We start from the raw sequence: 19,609 nt of genomic DNA, 5'->3' as shown, positions 1-19,609 counted from the left end.
CATCCAATATAGCCTAAAGGGCTAGAAACCAACTCTGGATTTTCCCTGGGAGCAGAGCATTCTGGGAATGGTAAGGCGCCTGTGCGGCACATGACGTACCCAGCGGGAGTCAGAATTTGCAGAGAATTGTTGCCGGATAATATCTGGAATAAGTGAACACAGCAAAGGTCCAAGATGCATTACGCCACGTCTACTTACATTTTGCTTTTCTGGGTTCCTCCCTTCACCATAATCTAAATGCTAATGACATTTTTACATACCATGTTTTACACCCAATTTTTGCCATCACTGGATCTCTGTGCTTTTCTATGCAATGCAGGCAGATCATGATGATTGGAGGGTTCAGCAGGGGGCTGTGCACAGCTTCCCGTAAACATTACAGCAGTGGTTCTCAACCTTCCTAATGCCGTGACCCTTTAATACAGTCCCTCATGTTGTGGTGACCCCCAACCATAAAATTATTTACCCAGTAATTATAATTCATGAGTGTCGTTTTACCTCCAATACTGCTGCTTTCAACACAGTAGCTGCTTTCAACACAGTAGCTGCTTTCAACACAGTAGCTGCTTTCAACACAGTAGCTGCTTTTAACAGAGTAGCTGCTTTCAACACAGTAGCTGCTTTCAACACAGTAGCTGCTTTCAACACAGTAGCTGCTTTCAACACAGTAGCTGCTTTCAACAGAGTAGCTGCTTTCAACACAGCAGCTGCTTTCTACACAGCAGCTGCTCTTTACACATCGGAAATATGTGTATTCCGATGGTCTTAGGGGACCCCTGTGAAAGGGTCGTTCGACCCCCAAAGGGGTCGCGACCCACAGGTTGAGAACCACTGCATTAGAGCACCCTGCCTCGCTCCTCCTCTTGAGAGCCCACAGCCCTGATACAAGCAGTGGGCTGGCTCCTGGGAAGAGTTATGGAAATATCATGATGCCCTAATGGGTGAATGACAGTCAGGAGGAATTTTTGCATGCAGAATGTCCTAGGTAACAGCCACATGTGATGCTGCGCTTCCACGATTGAAACTGAAACTGGAATCCAGTGATTGAAAGGGACGGGTCAGTGACAGACTGGGGAAGAACAGGCTAGATCAGGGGTCTCCAAACATTCTAAACAAAGGGACAGTTTATTGTCCTTCAGACCACAGGGGCAGGACTGTGGTACTAGAGGGAGGAATAGTGCCCATCATTGGTGGCAGTAGGAAGAATAGTGCCCAATAGGTATTAGTGGGAGGAATAGTGCTCCATCATTGGAAGGAATATTGCCCCATCATTGGTGTCAGTGGGAGGAATAGTGCCCCATCATTGGTATCAGTGGGAGGAATAGTGCCCCATCATTGGTGTCAGTGGGAGGAATAGTGCCCCATCATTGGTATCAGTGGGAGGAATAGTGCCCCATCATTGGTGTCAGTGGGAGGAATAGTGCCCCATCATTGGTGTCAGTGGGAGGAATAGTGCCCCATCATTGGTGTCAGTGGGAGGAATAGTGCCCCATCATTGGTGTCAGTGGGAGGAATAGTGCCCCATCATTGGTATCAGTGGGAGGAATAGTGCCCCATCATTGGTATCAGTGGGAGGAATAGTGCCCCATCATTGGTATCAGTGGGAGGAATAGTGTCCCATCATTGGTATCAGTGGGAGGAATAGTGCCCCATCATTGGTATCAGTGGGAGGAATAGTGTCCCATCATTGGTATCAGTGGGAGGAATAGTGTCCCATCATTGGTATCAGTGGAAGGAATAGTGCCACATCATTGGTATCAGTGGGAGGAATAGTACCCCATCATTGGTATCAGTGGGAGGAATAGTGCCACATCATTGGTGTCAGTGGGAGGAATAGTGCCCCATCATTGGTATCAGTGGGAGGAATAGTGCCCCATCATTGGTGTCAGTGGGAGGAATAGTGCCCCATCATTGGTATCAGTGGGAGGAATAGTGCCCCATCATTGGTGTCAGTGGGAGGAATAGTGCCCCATCATTGGTGTCAGTGGGAGGAATAGTGCCCCATCATTGGTGTCAGTGGGAGGAATAGTGCCCCATCATTGGTATCAGTGGGAGGAATAGTGTCCCATCATTGGTATCAGTGGAAGGAATAGTGCCACATCATTGGTATCAGTGGGAGGAATAGTGCCCCATCATTGGTATCAGTGGGAGGAATAGTGCCACATCATTGGTATCAGTGGGAGGAATAGTGCCCCATCATTGGTGTCAGTGGGAGGAATAGTGCCCCATCATTGGTATCAGTGGGAGGAATAGTGCCCCATCATTGGTATCAGTGGAAGGAATAGTGCCCCATCATTGGTATCAGTGGGAGGAATAGTGCCCCATCATTGGTGTCAGTGGGAGGAATAGTGCCCCATCATTGGTATCAGTGGAAGGAATAGTGTCCCATCATTGGTATCAGTGGAAGGAATAGTGCCACATCATTGGTATCAGTGGGAGGAATAGTGCCCATCATTGGTGGCAGTAGGAAGAATAGTGCCCAATAGGTATTAGTGGGAGGAATAGTGCTCCATCATTGGTATCAGTGGGAGGAATAGTGTCCCATCATTGGTATCAGTGGGAGGAATAGTGTCCCATCATTGGTATCAGTGGGAGGAATAGTGCCCCATCATTGGTATCAGTGGGAGGAATAGTGCCCCATCATTGGTATCAGTGGGAGGAATAGTGCCTCATCATTGGTATCAGTAGGAGGAATAGTGCCCCATCATTGGTATCAGTGGGAGGAATAGTGCCCCATCATTGGTATCAGTGGGAGGAATAAAGCCCCATCATTGGTATCAGTGGGAGGAATAGTGTCCCATCATTGGTATCAGTGGGAGGAATAGTGTCCCATCATTGGTGTCAGTTGGAGGAATAGTTTCCCACAATTGGTATCAGTGGGAGGAATAGTGCCCCATCATTGGTATCAGTGGGAGGAATAGTGCCCCATCATTGGTATCAGTAGGAGGAATAGTGCCCCATCATTGGTATCAGTGGAGGAATAGTGCCCCATCATTGGTGTCAGTTGGAGGAATAGTTTCCCACAATTGGTATCAGTGGGAGGAATTTTGCCCCATCATTGGTATCAGTGGGATGAATAGTGCCCCATCATTGGTATCAGTGGGAGGAATAGTGCCCCATCATTGGTATCAGTGGGAGGAATAGTGCTCCATCATTAGTATCAGTGGGAGGAATAGCGCCCCATCATTGGTATCAGTGGGAGGAATAGTGTCCCATCATTGGTATCAGTGGGAGGAATAGTGTCCCATCATTGGTGTCAGTGGGAGGAATAGTGCCCCATCATTGGTATCAGTGGGAGGAATAGTGCCCCATCATTGGTATCAGTAGGAGGAATAGCGCCCCATCATTGGTGTCAGTGGGAGGAATAGTGTCCCATCATTGGTATCAGTGAGAGAAATAGTGCCCCATCATTGGTATCAGTGGGAGGAATAGTGCCCCATCATTGGTATCAGTAGGAGGAATAGTGCCCCATCATTGGTATCAGTGGAGGAATAGTGCTCCATCATTGGTGTCAGTTGGAGGAATAGTGCCCCATCATTGGTATCAGTGGGAGGAATAGTGCCCCATCATTGGTGTCAGTTGGAGGAATAGTTTCCCACAATTGGTATCAGTGGGAGGAATAGTGTCCCATCATTGGTATCAGTAGGAGGAATAGTGCCCCATCATTGGTATCAGTGGAGGAATAGTGCCCCATCATTAGTATCAGTGGGAGGAATAGTGCCCCATCATTGGTATCAGTGGGAGGAATAGTGCCCCATCATTGGTATCATTGGAAGGAATAGTGCCCCATCATTGGTGTCAGTGGGAGGAATAGTGTCCATCATTGGTATCAGTGGGAGGAATAGTGCCCCATCATTGGTATCAGTGGGAGGAATAGTGTCCCATCATTGGTGTCAGTGGGAGGAATAGTGTCCCATCATTGGTATCAGGGGGAGGAATAGTGCCCCATCATTTGTGTCAGTGGGAGGAATTGTGTCCCATCATTGATGTCAGTGGGAGGAATAGTGTCCTATGTCTGGTAATAGTGGGAGGAATAGTGCCCCATCATCGGTGTCAGTTGGTGGATTAATGCCCCATTATTAGTGTCAGTGGGAGAAATAGCGCCCCATCATTGGTATCATTGGAAGGAATAGCGCCATGTGTTTCTATGACGCCAGCGACTTGCCTCCACCTTGTCCTTCCCGGCACCGATGTCATGGGTTTCCATGATAATGGCGACCGGTGCAGGAATGTCTTTGAGCGCATGCGTGAGTAGTAAACTCTCATTGTGCATGCAGGTGACATGCATCGCTATGAAACTGTCGGCCGCTGCACTCATAGGACCACTGTAGGTGTGTCTCCATTGCAGCTCACTTGGCAATCCCCCCCCCCCCCACATCTCTAGGCAACAGTCTTTATCTTCTGTCAGGGACATACAGTATATGCTGCTGGTCGTTGGTTCCAGAATCCAGCGCTGCTTTCAGCTGACACTTTATTACAATCCGGGGAGTACCATGATGCACATGTGACCATAATGTTTATATCCCCATGAATGCAGTTTATGCACATCTAATTATTGTTTTATTTATTTTCGCAGTTTTTAATGTTTCTGTTTACATTGATTTGAATGCATTTTTGGAGGGAACATGACATCATGGGGCGGGCCAAGCTCATTTCACTTCACTCTGATTGGTGGATGGTTTTCTTAAATAGTTCTCTAGTTTCTATCACAATTTGTCACATGCCTGATGAAGGATCCTGCGAGACTCCAAAACGTTGCCTCGCTGTAACTATGTGATCGTTCATGAAAACGTTTGGCCCCATATTGTTGATCCTTGGTGTGCTGGTGACATTTTTCCTTGCTGATTTTGTTCGGTTCCAGCCGACGGTCTCTGCAGCCCCCACTTATACACACCGCCATTTTTAACGCAGGAACATGTGCGTTTGGATTGTACACTTGTTCCCAGTACAGGTCACATGTCAGGGGGAGGGGCTAGAGAGAGCTGTTGCCTTTTAAAAAGCCAAAATTGACATATCCGTAAGAGCAATGTTTAGTCTGAAGATTTGGACAAATGAGGAGGGCAGTTAATAAAGCTGATGGAGCAGATTATGAAGGAATTCACTTTGTGCTCCCCTTGGAGAATAGGTAATATACAGGGTGTACCAGATATAAAGAAAGCATGAGAGCTGCAAGACCCTATTCATGTATTACGTATGGGATTCATATTCTGTAACTATATTCTGTAGGATAGAAAACCGATCAGTAAAATTATTTTGAACTTTTATAGCCCTAGGAAAAAAAAATAGATCTGACAGCAGAACCTGGATTTTGATGGCAAAAAATAGATTGTACAAAAAATAAAAAAAAATACATACCACACCACAAAATGGATTGCTAGCCAAAGGATGTTCTCCACCAGACTGGTTGAGTCCCATGCAGGAGCGGACTGACAACTCATGGGGCCCCCCGGGCAATAGGGGATCATGGGGCTCCTGTGTCCTTGCCCAAACTCAAAAAAGCCTATGAAAAAAGGTACCAGGGGCATTTCATGGGGCCCCCTACTGACCCCAGGCCCTCAGGCAGTGCCCGAGTTTCCAAATGGTCAGTCAGCCCTTGGTCCCATGTCACAATAGGGACTCCATAGAGAATCCTGACACTTGATCTACCAGCACACATCACAAAATTATTCCGGCACCTCATCACGGAATTAACAAAATAAATTCTGTGCCATAAAACTATTCCAAAATCACAAAAAGAATTCTACACTCTAAAACTGAACTCCGCGAGGTAGCTGGATTTCATGACCAGAATTTTCCACCACACGGTGGCTGGGGATCTCTGTGCTGCAAAATGGACTTTATACCACTCTGGATTTTACATTCTGACACAAAATGACTATGAAAAGTAGACACCACATCATAAAATGTAGTGGATACAAAAAAAAAACAAAAACAAACCTGTTACCACAAAAGTAATCTTGAACTACGAAGTAAAAAAAAATGGACTGGATGGCTCGCCAAAAAAAAAAAAAGGATTAAGGTTCACATATTATTTACACTTAAAAAATGGACTTCCCGTTATAAAATCTACTTCACAGCACAAAAACTGAGTATCATACATATGACGCTAATGTAAACACATTGGACGGCTTGCCGAAATTGGATTGGGATTCCCATTTTCGGAATTGCCTTCACAGCATAGCCACCACACATGGACATCGCTTACCTTGTGCGTTTGGAGGACGTCTGGCTCTGGGCTAGGGCTGCTGGTGTTGAGAATGGTGCCATTGGACGGCATCATTGGAAGTGTTTCCCGTAAAACCAATGTCCTAGGGAGGAAGAAGAGCTAGCGCTCCAGGAACCAGACAACTAGGGGATATTCTGCGGGGGAGATCACTTGCCCAGACGTAGGGGAATCCACAGGTGAAGCTGCTTAAAATCCAAAAAATTAAAATCCAGAAGTTGTGCAAATAATGTTTGTCTCTTCTAGAAAAAAGCACCAGTTGGAAGTTGTTTCTTTCGGTCTATTGCCTTTTTTTGTTGTTGTTTTTTTGTGTTTTTGCAGACTTTTCCTCCTTTCTCCTAAACATAACGAAGAAAGAATTTGGTCAATAACCCTAGAATTTCCCAATTACATTTATTCCAAGAATTATTAGAAAAACTGCATATGACCAGAGTAGAGAGTTTAAGGCCATTTTAGGTTGGGGCAGCCATACTGGGTCATTACACATGGAGGCTCTGCTACCCATTTAAGAATTATATACTGTGGCCATACTTGACTGTTCCTCACTCTCTGTGCAAATCTGTGGGTCAGGTTTGTCCAGACTGAAAACAATATACTAACTATAAGACCCAATAAAGCTGAAGTTTGGCATAAGCAAAGATTATCATCTGCAGTTTAATTCACAGGTTGGAGTGCTTGGTGTATTTCTTCCATATCTGTGCAGTAAATCAAGGTGGAACTTTACATCCGTGTAGGAGCTTCCTGTAGTATAAGGCCTTGTTTGCATGGCTGTATTTAAAGCAGTGTTTCTCAACCTTTTTTCAGTCAAGGCACCCTTTAAAATGATGGACAGTCCTGATGCACCCTTTAAAATTATGGCAAACAAGAGATCCCTGTGCTCAAATCCCAAAAGCTAGTGCATGCATTTATCCATCGGGTGCTAAAGGGGTGTAACCACATATAACACTAGAAATTCTAAAGGACCCTTTAAAATTCTGGGCCGTCTCGAGGCACACTTTAATATTATGGACCGTCCCGAGACACCCTTTAAAATTCTGGACCGTCCCGAGGCACCCTTTAAAATTATGGAAATTACTAAACTGCACTCCCTTGGCATCAAGGACGCTGCTCTATCCTGGTTCTCCTCCTACCTATCCCAACGCTCCTTCAGTGTCACCTATAACACTGCCACCTCCCCCTCTCTGTCGGAGTCCCCCAAGGCTCTGTCCTCGGGCCCCTCCTCTTCTCCATCTATACCTCCTCCCTTGGCAAACTAATACACTCTCACGGCTTCAATTACCACCTCAATGCCGACGACACACAAATTTACCTCTCCACCCCTCACCCCCTCTCTCTCCGCCCACATCGCCCACCTCCTCAACAACATATCAGACTGGATGTCACTCCATTTCCTCAAATTAAACCTGTTCAAAACCGAGCTCCTGGTCTTCCCCCCACCCCGCGTCCCCCCCCCATCCTCTCCATCACTACTAACAACGCCACCATCATCACTCCCACCCCACATGCCAAAGTCCTGGGTGTCACCCTGGACTCGAACCTTTCCTTCCTACCTCACGTCCAATTACTATCAAGATCATGCAGGCTCCACCTCCGCAACATCTCCAAGATATGTACATTCCTCCCCCCAGACACCACCAAACAAGTCATACACTCCCTCATCATCTCACGCCTGGACTATTGCAACTCCCTTCTCACTGGCCTACCCAAACGAACGCTATCCCCACTCCAGTCTATCCTGAACTCAGCAGCAAGACTCATCCACCTCACCAACCGCTCCACATCTGCCAATCCCTTCATTGGCTCCCGATTGCCCAGCGCATCAAATTCAAACTGCTAACTCTGACCTACAAAGCCATTCACAATGCTGCCCCAAACTACATAACTGACCTGATACCCAAATACTACCCTACCCGTGCCCTCCGCTCCTCACAGGACTTCCTACTCTCTAGCTCCCTGATCTCCTCCTCCCACACCCGATTGCAGGATTTCTCCAGGACTTCCCCCATCCTCAGGAACTCCCTACCCCAATCCATCAAACTACCCTCCTCACCTTCAGGCGTACCCTGAAAACCCATCTCTTCAGGGAAGCCTACCCCACCCTCACCTAACAACTGACCTCCTCCACTCCTCCCACCACTCCATTCCCCACAGCCATTTCCTCCTGTACCACCTTCCCCTCCCTCCTAGATTGTAAGCTCGAAAGAGCAGGGCCCTCAAACCTCTCGTGTAGTGTATTGTTACTGTTTTGTCTCATGTTCTGTCCCCCTTGCTAATGTACAGCGCTGAGCATACCCATTGGCGCTATATAAATACTGTATAATAATAATAATAATATGGACAGTCCCAAGGCACCCATTAATATTATAGACAGTCCTGAGGCACCCTTTAAATTTCAGGACAGTTCCAAGGCACCCATTAAAATTAAGGACAGTCCCGATACACCCTTTAAAATTATTGACAGTCCCGAGGCACCCTTTAAAATTCTGAACAGTCCCAAGGCACCCTTTAAAATTATGGATAGTCCCAAGGCACCCTTTAAAATCCTGGACAATCCCGAGGCACCCTTTAAAATTATGGACAGTCCCGAGGCACCCTTTAAAATTATGGACAGTCCCAAGGCACCCTTTAAAATTATGGACAGTCCCAAGGCACCCTTTAAAATTATGGACAGTCCCAAGGCACCCTTTAAAATTATGGACAGTCCCAAGGCACCCTTTAAAATTATGGACCGTCCCAAGGCACCCTTTAAAATTATGGACCGTCCCAAGGCACCCTTTAAAATTATGGACAGTCCCAAGGCACCCTTTAAAATTATGGACAATCCCAAGGCACCCCTAGACTGTCCATAATTTTAAAAGGGCACCCCATTCTAAAATGTGAAAAACTATTCTATATAAAACGCAGCAACATCCACACATGTAGGACACCCAACATTAGAGGCGATTTATTCTTCCAAAGCAAATATACTTTTGCACGCTGGTACTGACTAGTATTCCAATGTTTCTCTCCTGCCTCGGTTTTTCTTCATCACTGAGTTAATGTGACCTCAGCACTGATGGAGAAGGGCAGGGGAGGGTCAAACTAGGATGCTGTGCAAGCAACCGACATACTCCTTATCAACTGATGATGTCATTGGTTGTCAGGACGCCGGCGGCTAGAAGACTGTAATGGTACACAATAAAAATCTGTACCTGTGTGTAACTAAAAGTCAGACTTGTTCCACCCGCTGGCTCGTATACAAGTTTTGGGCAATTTGTAGACATTTTGCCAAGGCACCCCTCTCCTCTACATAGAATCTGCCATTGGAGAGATGATGTGACCAGTGGTGGACTGACAACTCATGGGGCCCCCGGGCAATAGGGGATCATGGTGCCCCTGTGTCCTTGCCCAAACTCAAAAAAGCCTATGAAAAAGGTACCAGGGGCATCTCATGGGGCCCCCTACTGCCCTCGGCAGTGCCCGAGTTTCCAAATGGTCAGTCCGCCTCTGGGTTTGATACAGGAATGTTTTACTAAGTTATTTTAGTGAATTTAGTGAATGTCACTTTTTGTCATTTTCAAATTTCCCGCCGTTCCGTCCCCCGTACGTCCCGACGTCGCAGAGAACGGAACCCAGAAGACAGATGCCTCCACTGGAGGACATTACAGGGGACACTGCAGGAGGGACATTGCCGGAGTGCAGGAAAAGGTAAGAGAAGAAGAGATCCTGGACCAACGCCTCATTGTAAGTCCAAGTGTAGTTCGGGGTTACTGCTTGTGGTACTGAAACTTTACCCCGAGCTACACTTGGGAATACCTCCAGGGAGGTTACAAAGTTATGTGGGCAAATGAGGGTTGGGACAGAGGAGCTGGGTCAGCACAGACAAACAGACACTCCCAGAAGAAAGGGCTATGACATGCAAGGAGGGAGGTGGCTGTGCTAAGAAATTGACTCTGCTGAAGTAGTCATATCCGCTTCCAATCTCTAAGGCACACTGCAAGTCAATAAACACTCCAAGTAAGCATTTAAAAGAGAAGTGCGGGTTAAAAAAAAAAAAAAAACACGAATATTCATCTAGATGGCTGCAGCATGGATCTGATGTTGAGGCTGTCCCTCCACCAGCTCTAACAATGAGAACTGTGCAATCAAAGATGGCTGATCGTTCTGTTCCCGGGTCTTCTCTGGGCAGACAGTGGTGACTGTCAGTCACTGGCTCTCCGCACTGGAGCTTGAGCAGTTCCTGGACAAGGTTATTGAATGCCGAGGGTGGACATGCCAAACTGCGCCCCCCCCCCCCCCCAAGATGTATAAGCATTATGTGTCGGCAAAAAACCCCCCCCGAAAAAAAAATTGAGCACTAATCTGCATGCTTACCCCTAAACATAATGTTCCCCTCCTCCCAGTACAAATCCCCCCTGCTGATACTCCCCCTCCCCCCATCTTCAATCACATCTCCTAGCACAAATCCTCTACCCCTCAAATCTCCGCTCCGAAACACAAATTGTCTCACCCAACACCAAATGCCCCCTCCCAGCACAAATCCCCTCCCTAGTACAAATACCCCAATCATCTCTAATAGCACAAATTCCCTTCCCCCTCCAAGAACAAAATTCCCCTTCTAGCACAAATCCCCTCCCCCTCTACCCTCTTCTAGCACAACCCCCTCAATCTTCCTTCTAGCACAAAAACTATCCCCCCAACATAAATCCCCCCAAAACAACTACTCCCAGCATTCCCTCCAAAATCTCTCCTCCTATAACGATTCTTACCCCCTGCCCTCAACCAAAGTTCCCCTTCCAAGACAAATCCCCTCCCCCCAATCTCCTTGCAGTGCCCATCCACCTCACGTGATACCACAGTGCCCAGGGCAGACGCCTCTCCTGCCCACCCCTTGTCCCGACTCTGAGCGCAAGGCTGGCTCGGGTTCTCAGCTATGCCCTGAGAAGCTGAGCCAGCTGCCAGTCAGGCATTTGGGCAGATCCCAACATTAATGTCAGGATCCCTGCAGAGCCTAGACTGGTTCTGTGATGTCAGCACACTGACACTGGGTCACATGAGTGCACAACTAAGTGTATTCTGGTGACCCACAGGAGAAGAATAGCCAAAAGAGCTTTGGCCATATTTCTCTTTTAACATACTTATTTTTTATGTTTTTCCCTGATTTTTTTTAAGTTGGTGAAAGGGTCTCTTTAACCACTTTCCTGCCGCTCTATAGTAGAAGCACTGCTACAGGGCGGAAGGGCAGCACAAAATCACACACACACATATATATATATATATATATATATATATATATATATATATATATATATGATCTGCATTTCCAGGTAGGGGGGTGAGCGCGCCACCCTACCCGCGCCGCTATTAGCAGCTAGGAATGCCAATCACCGGGTCCTGGCCGGCGATTCCCAGCTGGCACTTGGCGACCGTCGGCGACACTGTGTCGTAAACAACACACGTCTCTCTTCTGTCAGCATGGACATGCTGCTTTGTATTTCCACAGCTTGTTTCCCTAGTAAAACACACACAGCACACAGTTAAAACTTTGATCACCCCAGATGTTAACCCCTTCCTGCCCAGTGTCATTAGTACAGTGTTGGTGCTTTTTATTAGCACTGATCACTGTATTGGTGTCACTGGGGATGTCAGTGGCAGTTAGTTCACACCCAATGTCAGAATCCTGCCGCAGTCTTGCAGTCCCGCTATATGTCGTTGATCGCTGCCATGACTAGTATAAAAAAATAAAGATTCCAGTATATATACCGCTATTTGTAAACACTGTAACTTTCATGTAAACCAATTAATTTACACGTATTGGGATTTTTTTTTTTATAGCAAAGACATGGAGCAAAATACATTTTGGCCAAAATTTATGACAAAATTTGATTTTTTTAATTTTTTTATTGGATATGTTTTATAACAAAAAGTCAGAAATATTGTTGTTTTTTTTTTCAAAATTGTCAGTCTTTTTTTGTTTATAGTGCAAAAAAATAAAAACCGCAGAGGTGACCAAATACCACTGAAAGAAAGCTCTATTTGTGAGAAAAAAAGGACGTAAATTTAATTTGGGTGCAGCATTGCATGACCGCGCAATTGTCAGTTAAAGTAACGCAGTGCTGTATCGCAAAAAATGGCCTGGCCAGGAAGGGGGGGAAATCTTCTGGAGAGCAAGTGGTTAAACAATGAAAAGGAATTTTATATGACATTTAATCACATAATGACTTGTGTCACAATAGCATTCTCTGTCTCCTTCTTCCTCTCTGTCCCTCTCTCCTTCTTCCTCTTTCTCTCTTCTTCCCCCTCTCTCTCTCTCTCCTTTCTTCCTCTCTGTCCCCCTCTCTCTCTCTCCTTCTTCCTCTTTCTCTCTTCTTCCTCTCTCCTCCTCTCTTTCCTTCTCTCTTTCTCCATCTTCCTCTCTCCTCCTCTCTCGCCTTCTCCCTCTTTCTCTCCGTCTCCCTTTTTCCTCCTCTCTCTCCATCTTCCTCTCTCCTTCTCCATCTTCCTCTCTCCTCCTCTCTCTTCTCTCTCACCTTCTCCCTTTCTCCTTCTCTCTCTCCTTCTCCCTCTCCATCTTCCTCTCTCTCCTTCTCCCTCTCCAGCTTCCTCTTTCCTCCTCTCTCTCCTTCTGCTCTCTCTCTCTCCTCCCTTTCTCCTCCTCCCTCTCCATCTTCCTCTCTCTCCTTCTCCCTCTCCAGATTCCTCTTTCCTCCTCTCTCTCCTTCTCCCTTTCCCCTCCTCTCTCTCCTTCTTCCTCTCTCTCCTTCTCCCTTTCTCCTCCTCTCTCTCCTTCTCTCCCTCTCCTCCTCTCTCTCCTTCTCTCTCTCTCTATTTATATATTTATTTATTTTAATCTGTTGATTTTTCTTCCCACAAAAGTGGAGTTACCCTTTAAGCCTTCTCATCGTGCTTAGATTAGAGCAATACTCCATCCTACAGTTAACCCCAGAAAACATTTGAGGATGCATTGGAGTAGTATATTAATAATCTGCTGGAAATTCATACTACCCCTATGCACCCTTGAACGGCCTACCCTCTAGGGTTGTCCCAAATCAGGTTAAAAAAAAAATCAGCGCACAATAGGACTGTGTGGGATCACCCCAAAATCCATCCTGCTACTTCACGGCTCCGCAGGTTGGCTTTTCAGGTAACAAGTGCCCTTTAAATGAACCAAAATAGCACACCAGTTGCCGTGCCTGGAACTGGGACACGCGGCACCCCAACTGGGCCGGCTGAATGAATGCAAAGAAAATGGAAATATTACTGAGAATTCTGTGTATTCCGCAGACACCCTCCCAGCGCTGAATACATTTCCTATTCTCTCCAGGATCCCACTGCTAAATTTATACAGAAGGGGAAAAAGCCATGACATTGGAGATCTATTAACGTGAATCTATATTAGAACAAAGCTGCTACCAGTCTAGCTGGGATGGAAACACACTTTCCTTTCCTGCAGAAAATGGAGAATCGATTTTTACTGGCTATACTGTATAACCAAAGGTCTAGGCACCGGTCATGTGATCTCTAGGAGAAGGTGTGACGGACAGCCTGGCACCCCGACTGGCATGTCTACAGCCATAAGCTGCGCGACATCAGAGTTCAGTCAGGCAGTTGGGAAAGGGGACGGTAAAAGCACGATTCAACCGCTTGGATTTACCACCCCCTGGCCACTCATGTGAATGATGTCTTAGGGCTCACGTACACTGCAGCTAAAAAACTGACGTTCAGGAGCTGTTAAGTATTTTTTTCAGCAGCCCCTGAACTCTCCCTAATGTTCTCCTATGTGTCCATGTACGCTATGTCCTTTACAGACAGTTGAGTTTACAGTCGTTTTTTTGAACGCACCAAACTTGCGCTCAGTAGATTTTATCAGTGTTTCAAATGCCAAAGGCTTGCAAACACGTGTAAACGTGGCTAACTGCGTTTAGAAGTGTTTTTTAACTGTTCCATGTACAGATGCTGTCCAGAGACTTTTTTCATCATCAGAAATGCATGCAAAGCGTTTTCCATGTATTCAAATGGACCCGGTACACCAGCGCAGTCAGTTCCAGGTATTCAAATGGACCCGGTACACCAGCGCAGTCAGTTCCAGGTATTCAAATGGACCCGGTACACCAGCGCAGTCAGTTCCAGGTATTCAAATGGACCCAGTTCCCCAGCGCAGTCAGTTCCAGGTTTCGCGTGAGGGAAAGAATGGTAGAACGTGCCGCATTATGCTCATGATGGGATCCATAGTGAATACAACCAGAAAAGACAGGTCATCTCAACACATACTGCTCTCTCTGCTTCTGCTCTCTCTATTTCTCTCAAAATGTCTGAAATAGATAATTTGTTACTGTTTTTCAGTGCATTCTGGGCATTTTGGAAGGTCTCCTGAGGTTATCTTAAAAAACGCTTCTAAATGCAAACGAGCATAAACGTGCATTAACGCAGTATGCAAACGCAGTTAAACAGACGTTTTTTAACCTATGTTTTCCAGCAGTTTCCATCGTTCAGAAGTGTTTTCCAAATGTCCCGTGTCCACATCTTATCTTCTAATGAAACAGACTGAACCGTAGCCATTCTGCACATGCTCGGTTTAGTATGTATTGATAGCTTGGTTTTTTTTTGGGGGAGAGTGCATGTGATCAGCACAGGACCAATCAGCACTGTCCAGGCAGAGGTCAGGGGTTCTGCATCCTCCTAGAGCAGAAAGAAAACTCCTCCTACAAGCTTTAACCAGTGCTCTGCTGGACACTGATAAAAGTCACGAGACTGCTTTATACTGCTGATGAGAAAGAGAATTTAGCAGTTTATATTTATTAAAATAATTGCAGTTCCATGTCCTGTGTACTGTGGGAAACCGTATATAGTGAATGCAGGGTCCGGGGTGATCGGATATAGAGACTGCAGGGTCCGGGAAGACTGGATATAGTTAATGCAGTGTCCGGGGAGACCAGATATAGTGAATGCAGGGACCGGGGAGACCGGATATAGTGAATGCAGGGTCCGGGGAGACCAGATATAGTGAATACAGGGTCAGGGAAGACCCAATATACTATGCAGAGTCCAGGGAGACCGGATATAGTGAATGCACGGTTCGGGGAGACCAGATATAGTGAATTCAGGGTTCGGGGAGACCGGATATAGTGAATGTAGGGACCGGGGAGACTGGATATAGTGAATGCAGGGTCCGAGGAGACCGGATATAGTGAATGCAGGGACCGGGGAGACCGGATATAGTGAATGCGGGGTCTGGGGAGACCGGATATAGTGAATGCAAGGTCCAAGGAGACCAGATATAATGAATGCAGGATCAAGGGAGACCGGATATAGTGAATGCAGGGTCCGGGGAGACCAGATATAGTGAATGCAGGGTCTGGGGAGACCAGATATAGTGAATGCAGGGTTCGGGGAGACCAGATATAGTGAATTCAGTGTCCGGGGAGACCAGATATAGTGAATGCAGGGTCCGGGGAGACCAGATATAGTGAATGCAGGGTTCGGGGAGACCAGATATAGTGAATTCAGTGTCCGGGGAGACCAGATATAGTGAATGCAGGGTCTGGGGAGACCAGATATAGTGAATGCAGGGTCCGGGGTGATCGGATATAGTGACTGCAGGGTCCGGGGAGACCAGATATAGTGAATGCAGGGCAAGGGGAGACCAGATATAGTGAATGCGGGGTCTGGGGAGACCGGATATAGTGAATGCAGGGTCCGGGGAGACCAGATATAGTGAATGCAGGGCAAGGGGAGACCAGATATAGTGAATGCAGGGCAAGGGGAGACCAGATATAGTGAGTGCAGGGTCCGGGGAGACCGGATATAGTGAATGCAGGGTCCGGGGAGACCAGATATAGTGAGTGCAGGGTCCGGGGAGACCGGATATAGTGAATGCAGGGTCCGGGGAGACCAGATATAGTGAATGCAGGGTCCGGGGTTTAGTAACACTTTAAAGCTTTGAAAATTCAGCCTATTATCTTATAAGGCTTGCTTACACAGCGTATAAGTGGTTAGCACTTCCACCTGGCAGCACTTGGGTGGTTGGTTCAAATCCCAACCACAGCACTACCTGCCTGGAGTTTGCATGTTCTCCCTGTGTCTGCGTGGGTGTCCTCCGGGTACTCTGGTTTCCTCCCATGCTCCTGAGACATGCTGGTAGGATAACTGGCTCCTGTCTAAATCTAAAATGTTTGAATGTAAATTAGGGACCTTAGATTGTAAGCTCCTTGAGGGCAGGGACTGATGGGAATGTACAATATACTGTCTATGTAAAGTGCTGCGTAAATTGAAAGCACTAAAGAATAATGTCAGTTCTTAGTAATTCCTTATGAAATATGCAGTGGGGTTGATTTACTAAAACTGGAGAGTGCAAAATCTGGTGCCGCTCTGCATAGAAACCAATCAGCTTCCAGGTTTTTTTTTTGGTTTTTTTTACAAAGCTTAATTGAACAAGCTGAAGTCAGCCCTAGTTCACACCGGTGCTACTTGTCATGCGATTTGACAGTTTCAAATCGCATGACAAGTCACACCTTACTGTTGGCAATGAAACTGCCCGTCACTATTTTTTGTGATTTCAGGTGCGACTTGCATAGACATTTGTGCATGAAGTCGCACAGATGCCTGTCAAGTTGCACCTGAAGTCGCATTGACATGCAACTTTAAATAGATCCATTGATCGATTTCAAAGTCGGATCCAGGGCTTAGAAGATCAGTGCCTACCATGCACCAGGTTTTTTCACGCTCCAGTTTTAGTAAATCACCCCCAGTGATCAAGACTCTCTTCTGCTTTCAATCTGATCACACTGATCACAGAAGCAAATCCATGCTGGCATTGTGAGTATATCTCCCTGGATTTTGCTGCTTGGAGATAGAGGAGAGCGCTCCGACGCACGGCGTACCTGTATCCCCTCTAGCCAGCTTTGCAGCCCTGTTCCTCTGCCCAGCTTTGTTAACTGACAGCAGCTCTGAGCAGCAACCTTGTTGCCAAAGCGTCTCCATTATACGTGAAGTCATTTGGCTGCCGATTGATAGAGGGACAAGAAGGGAGGCTGTGCAATGGCGATTTCCAATTTTAAACTCTTAAAATACTTCTGAATGAATGCAAATTCACAATGAATTTGGTTCATTTAAAGCATTGGTTTATCTATGTGACTTCACACGTACTTTAAGTGTCAGGGAAACAAGTCTTAGTTGTGGTCAGGTCCAGTGCTAGACCTGTTTGTGCCCTAGGCAAGACCAGCTACTTGCAGCTCCACCCTCCCAAAAATTGCATTTGCAGCCTGTGCAGAGATGCTTTCTCACCTCCCCTTACATTAGGATCCCAAAGTTCCCCCTTACATCAGGATCCCCTAGAGCCCCCCTCCTTAAATCAGAGACCCCTCTTTAAATCAGGGACCCCTTACATCAGAGTCCTCCTTTCATTAGGATCCCCAAAGTCACCCTCCCTACATCAGAGTCCTCAGAGCCCCGCTTACATCAGGATCCTCAGAGTGACTTTACATCAGGGTCCCTAGAGCTCCATTACACCAGGGTCCCTAAAGACCCCATACATCATGGTCCCAAAAGCGACCTTACATCAGGGTCCCCAGATTCCCTTTACATCAAGAGTCCCTAAAGCGACCTTACATCAGGGTCCCCAGATTCCCTTTACATCAAGAGTTCCTAAAGCGACCTTACATCAGGGTCCCTAAAGGGAACTTACATCAGGGTCCCTAGAGCTCCATTACACCAGGGTCCCTAAAGCCCCCTTACATCATGGTCCCAAAAGCGACCTTACATCAGGGTCCCCAGATTCCCTTTACATCAAGAGTCCCTAAAGCGACCTTACATCAGGGTCCCCAGATTCCCTTTACATCAAGAGTTCCTAAAGCGACCTTACATCAGGGTCCCCAGATTCCCTTTACATCAAGAGTTCCTAAAGCGACCTTACATCAGGGTCCCTAAAGGGAACTTACATCAGGGTCCCTACAGCTCCAATACACCAGGGTCTCTAAAGCCCCCTTACATCATGGTCCCTAAAGCGAACTTACATCAGGGTCCCCAGATTGCCTTTACATCAAGAGTTCCTAAAGCGACCTTACATCAGGGTCCGTAAAGGGAACTTACATCAAGGTCCCTAAACCCCCCTTACATCATGGTCCCTAGAGCCCATTCCCTTTCAATTGGGTCCCCAAAGTTATAAAGGAAGAGCAGAGTGGGGTAAGAAGAGTGGAGAGGTTTCATAGTGGAAGGGGAGGAGGGAGTATTGTGAAGACCCCAGCTTACAGGATCCGTTCCTTCTCATTGCCGCAGTAGGGTACAGGACAGGTGGAAGCTGGAAGGCTGACCACTGGGACCGGATAGGTTTGGAGGAGGAACTTCCTCCTCGTCCTCTGAATTCCGGAGCCTAGGGGAGGGGCAAGCACATGACTGGTTGCTAGGACATGGGCGGTCCTAGCAACCAAATCCAAGCACTGAGAACAGCGGGTGGCTGGACATTCAGGAACAGCTCTGATTGCTGCACAGCCTTCGCTGTTGCTGAGCGGCATAGCTGTGCAGCAGATATGCTGACTGGGTATTTGGGCAGGATGCTCGAGGGGAGGTTTGGACCCAGCAACAACTGGTTAGTTAGGGTCTGGGCCAGGGGCCGTGGCTGCGCCCTAGGGGGCAGTGTGCCCTAGGCGGCTGCCTAGTTTGCCTAGTGGTAGCACCGGCCCTGGGTGTGGGTGACACTCACAGGTCTCAGGTGATCACAATGAAAATCACCTGAAATTTGTAAAAGTCAGGCTTGTAGGGTTAGGGTTGGCATTAAATAGGGTTAGATTCAGCATTATTCCCTATGTTTTACGTAGTATGCAAAATGTGCCACTGATACTGACTAGCACATCTATGGCTTCCCATTATCAACAGGAAGAATGAGCAGAGAAGTGTCTTACCTTGTATCAGCAATCTGCAGGGGTCCCCTGTATACACTGCCAGTCCTCATCCAGTATTTCCCCCCACCCTGGCCATCCTATATATATGAACTGATTTTCTCCTCCAGCTCCTCGGGCAGTGGGAGACCTCCTACTCTCCATCACGAAGTTGACCAGGAGACAGCTCATCATGCACAAATCAAAGAGCCAGAAACAGGCAGAGGGAGGAATGAGGAGACAGCAGACAGCGACAACTCATCCCGTCCCTCCTACCACCAACATGCTAAGGTCTTCTCTTCTGCTAAAAATGTCTAGAGAACATTTGGCAGCCTCCAACTCCAACAAAATCATGTCAACAACAGGCTGAGTTAACAACTTTTTTACAAGTAACTTTTTATTCCAAAAGGCAGCTGTAACGTGATACTGCAACAAGAACAGGAAAGGATTCTTTACAGTAAGCGTATGTAAAGGCCAAGTGCTATAAAAGTGCAAAAACGTGCCATAAATCTTCTTAGAAGTGATCAGTGCTCCA

General features: G+C 46.9%; 1 protein-coding gene across 1 annotated transcript in view; it reads right to left on the bottom strand.

Annotated features, from left to right (window-relative positions):
• The window catches only part of LOC149439394 (DNA (cytosine-5)-methyltransferase 3A-like), a 449,390-nt gene that overhangs the window by 346,202 nt on the left and 83,579 nt on the right, over window positions 1-19,609 (bottom strand). Inside the window, exon 2 of the mRNA XM_089659024.1 lies at window positions 6,206-6,561. Within this exon, the coding sequence (XP_089515150.1) occupies window positions 6,206-6,280 (75 nt within the window). The 5' untranslated portion in view covers window positions 6,281-6,561. The remainder of the gene's footprint in view (window positions 1-6,205; window positions 6,562-19,609) is intronic.

The sequence above is a fragment of the Staurois parvus genome, unplaced genomic scaffold, assembly GCF_062004578.1.
Source record: "Staurois parvus isolate SC_StPar_1 unplaced genomic scaffold, SC_StPar_1.0 ptg001130l, whole genome shotgun sequence".
NCBI lineage: Eukaryota > Metazoa > Chordata > Amphibia > Anura > Ranidae > Staurois > Staurois parvus.
Note: the sequence above shows the minus strand (reverse complement) of the source record. Positions and strands in the feature narration are given on the sequence as shown.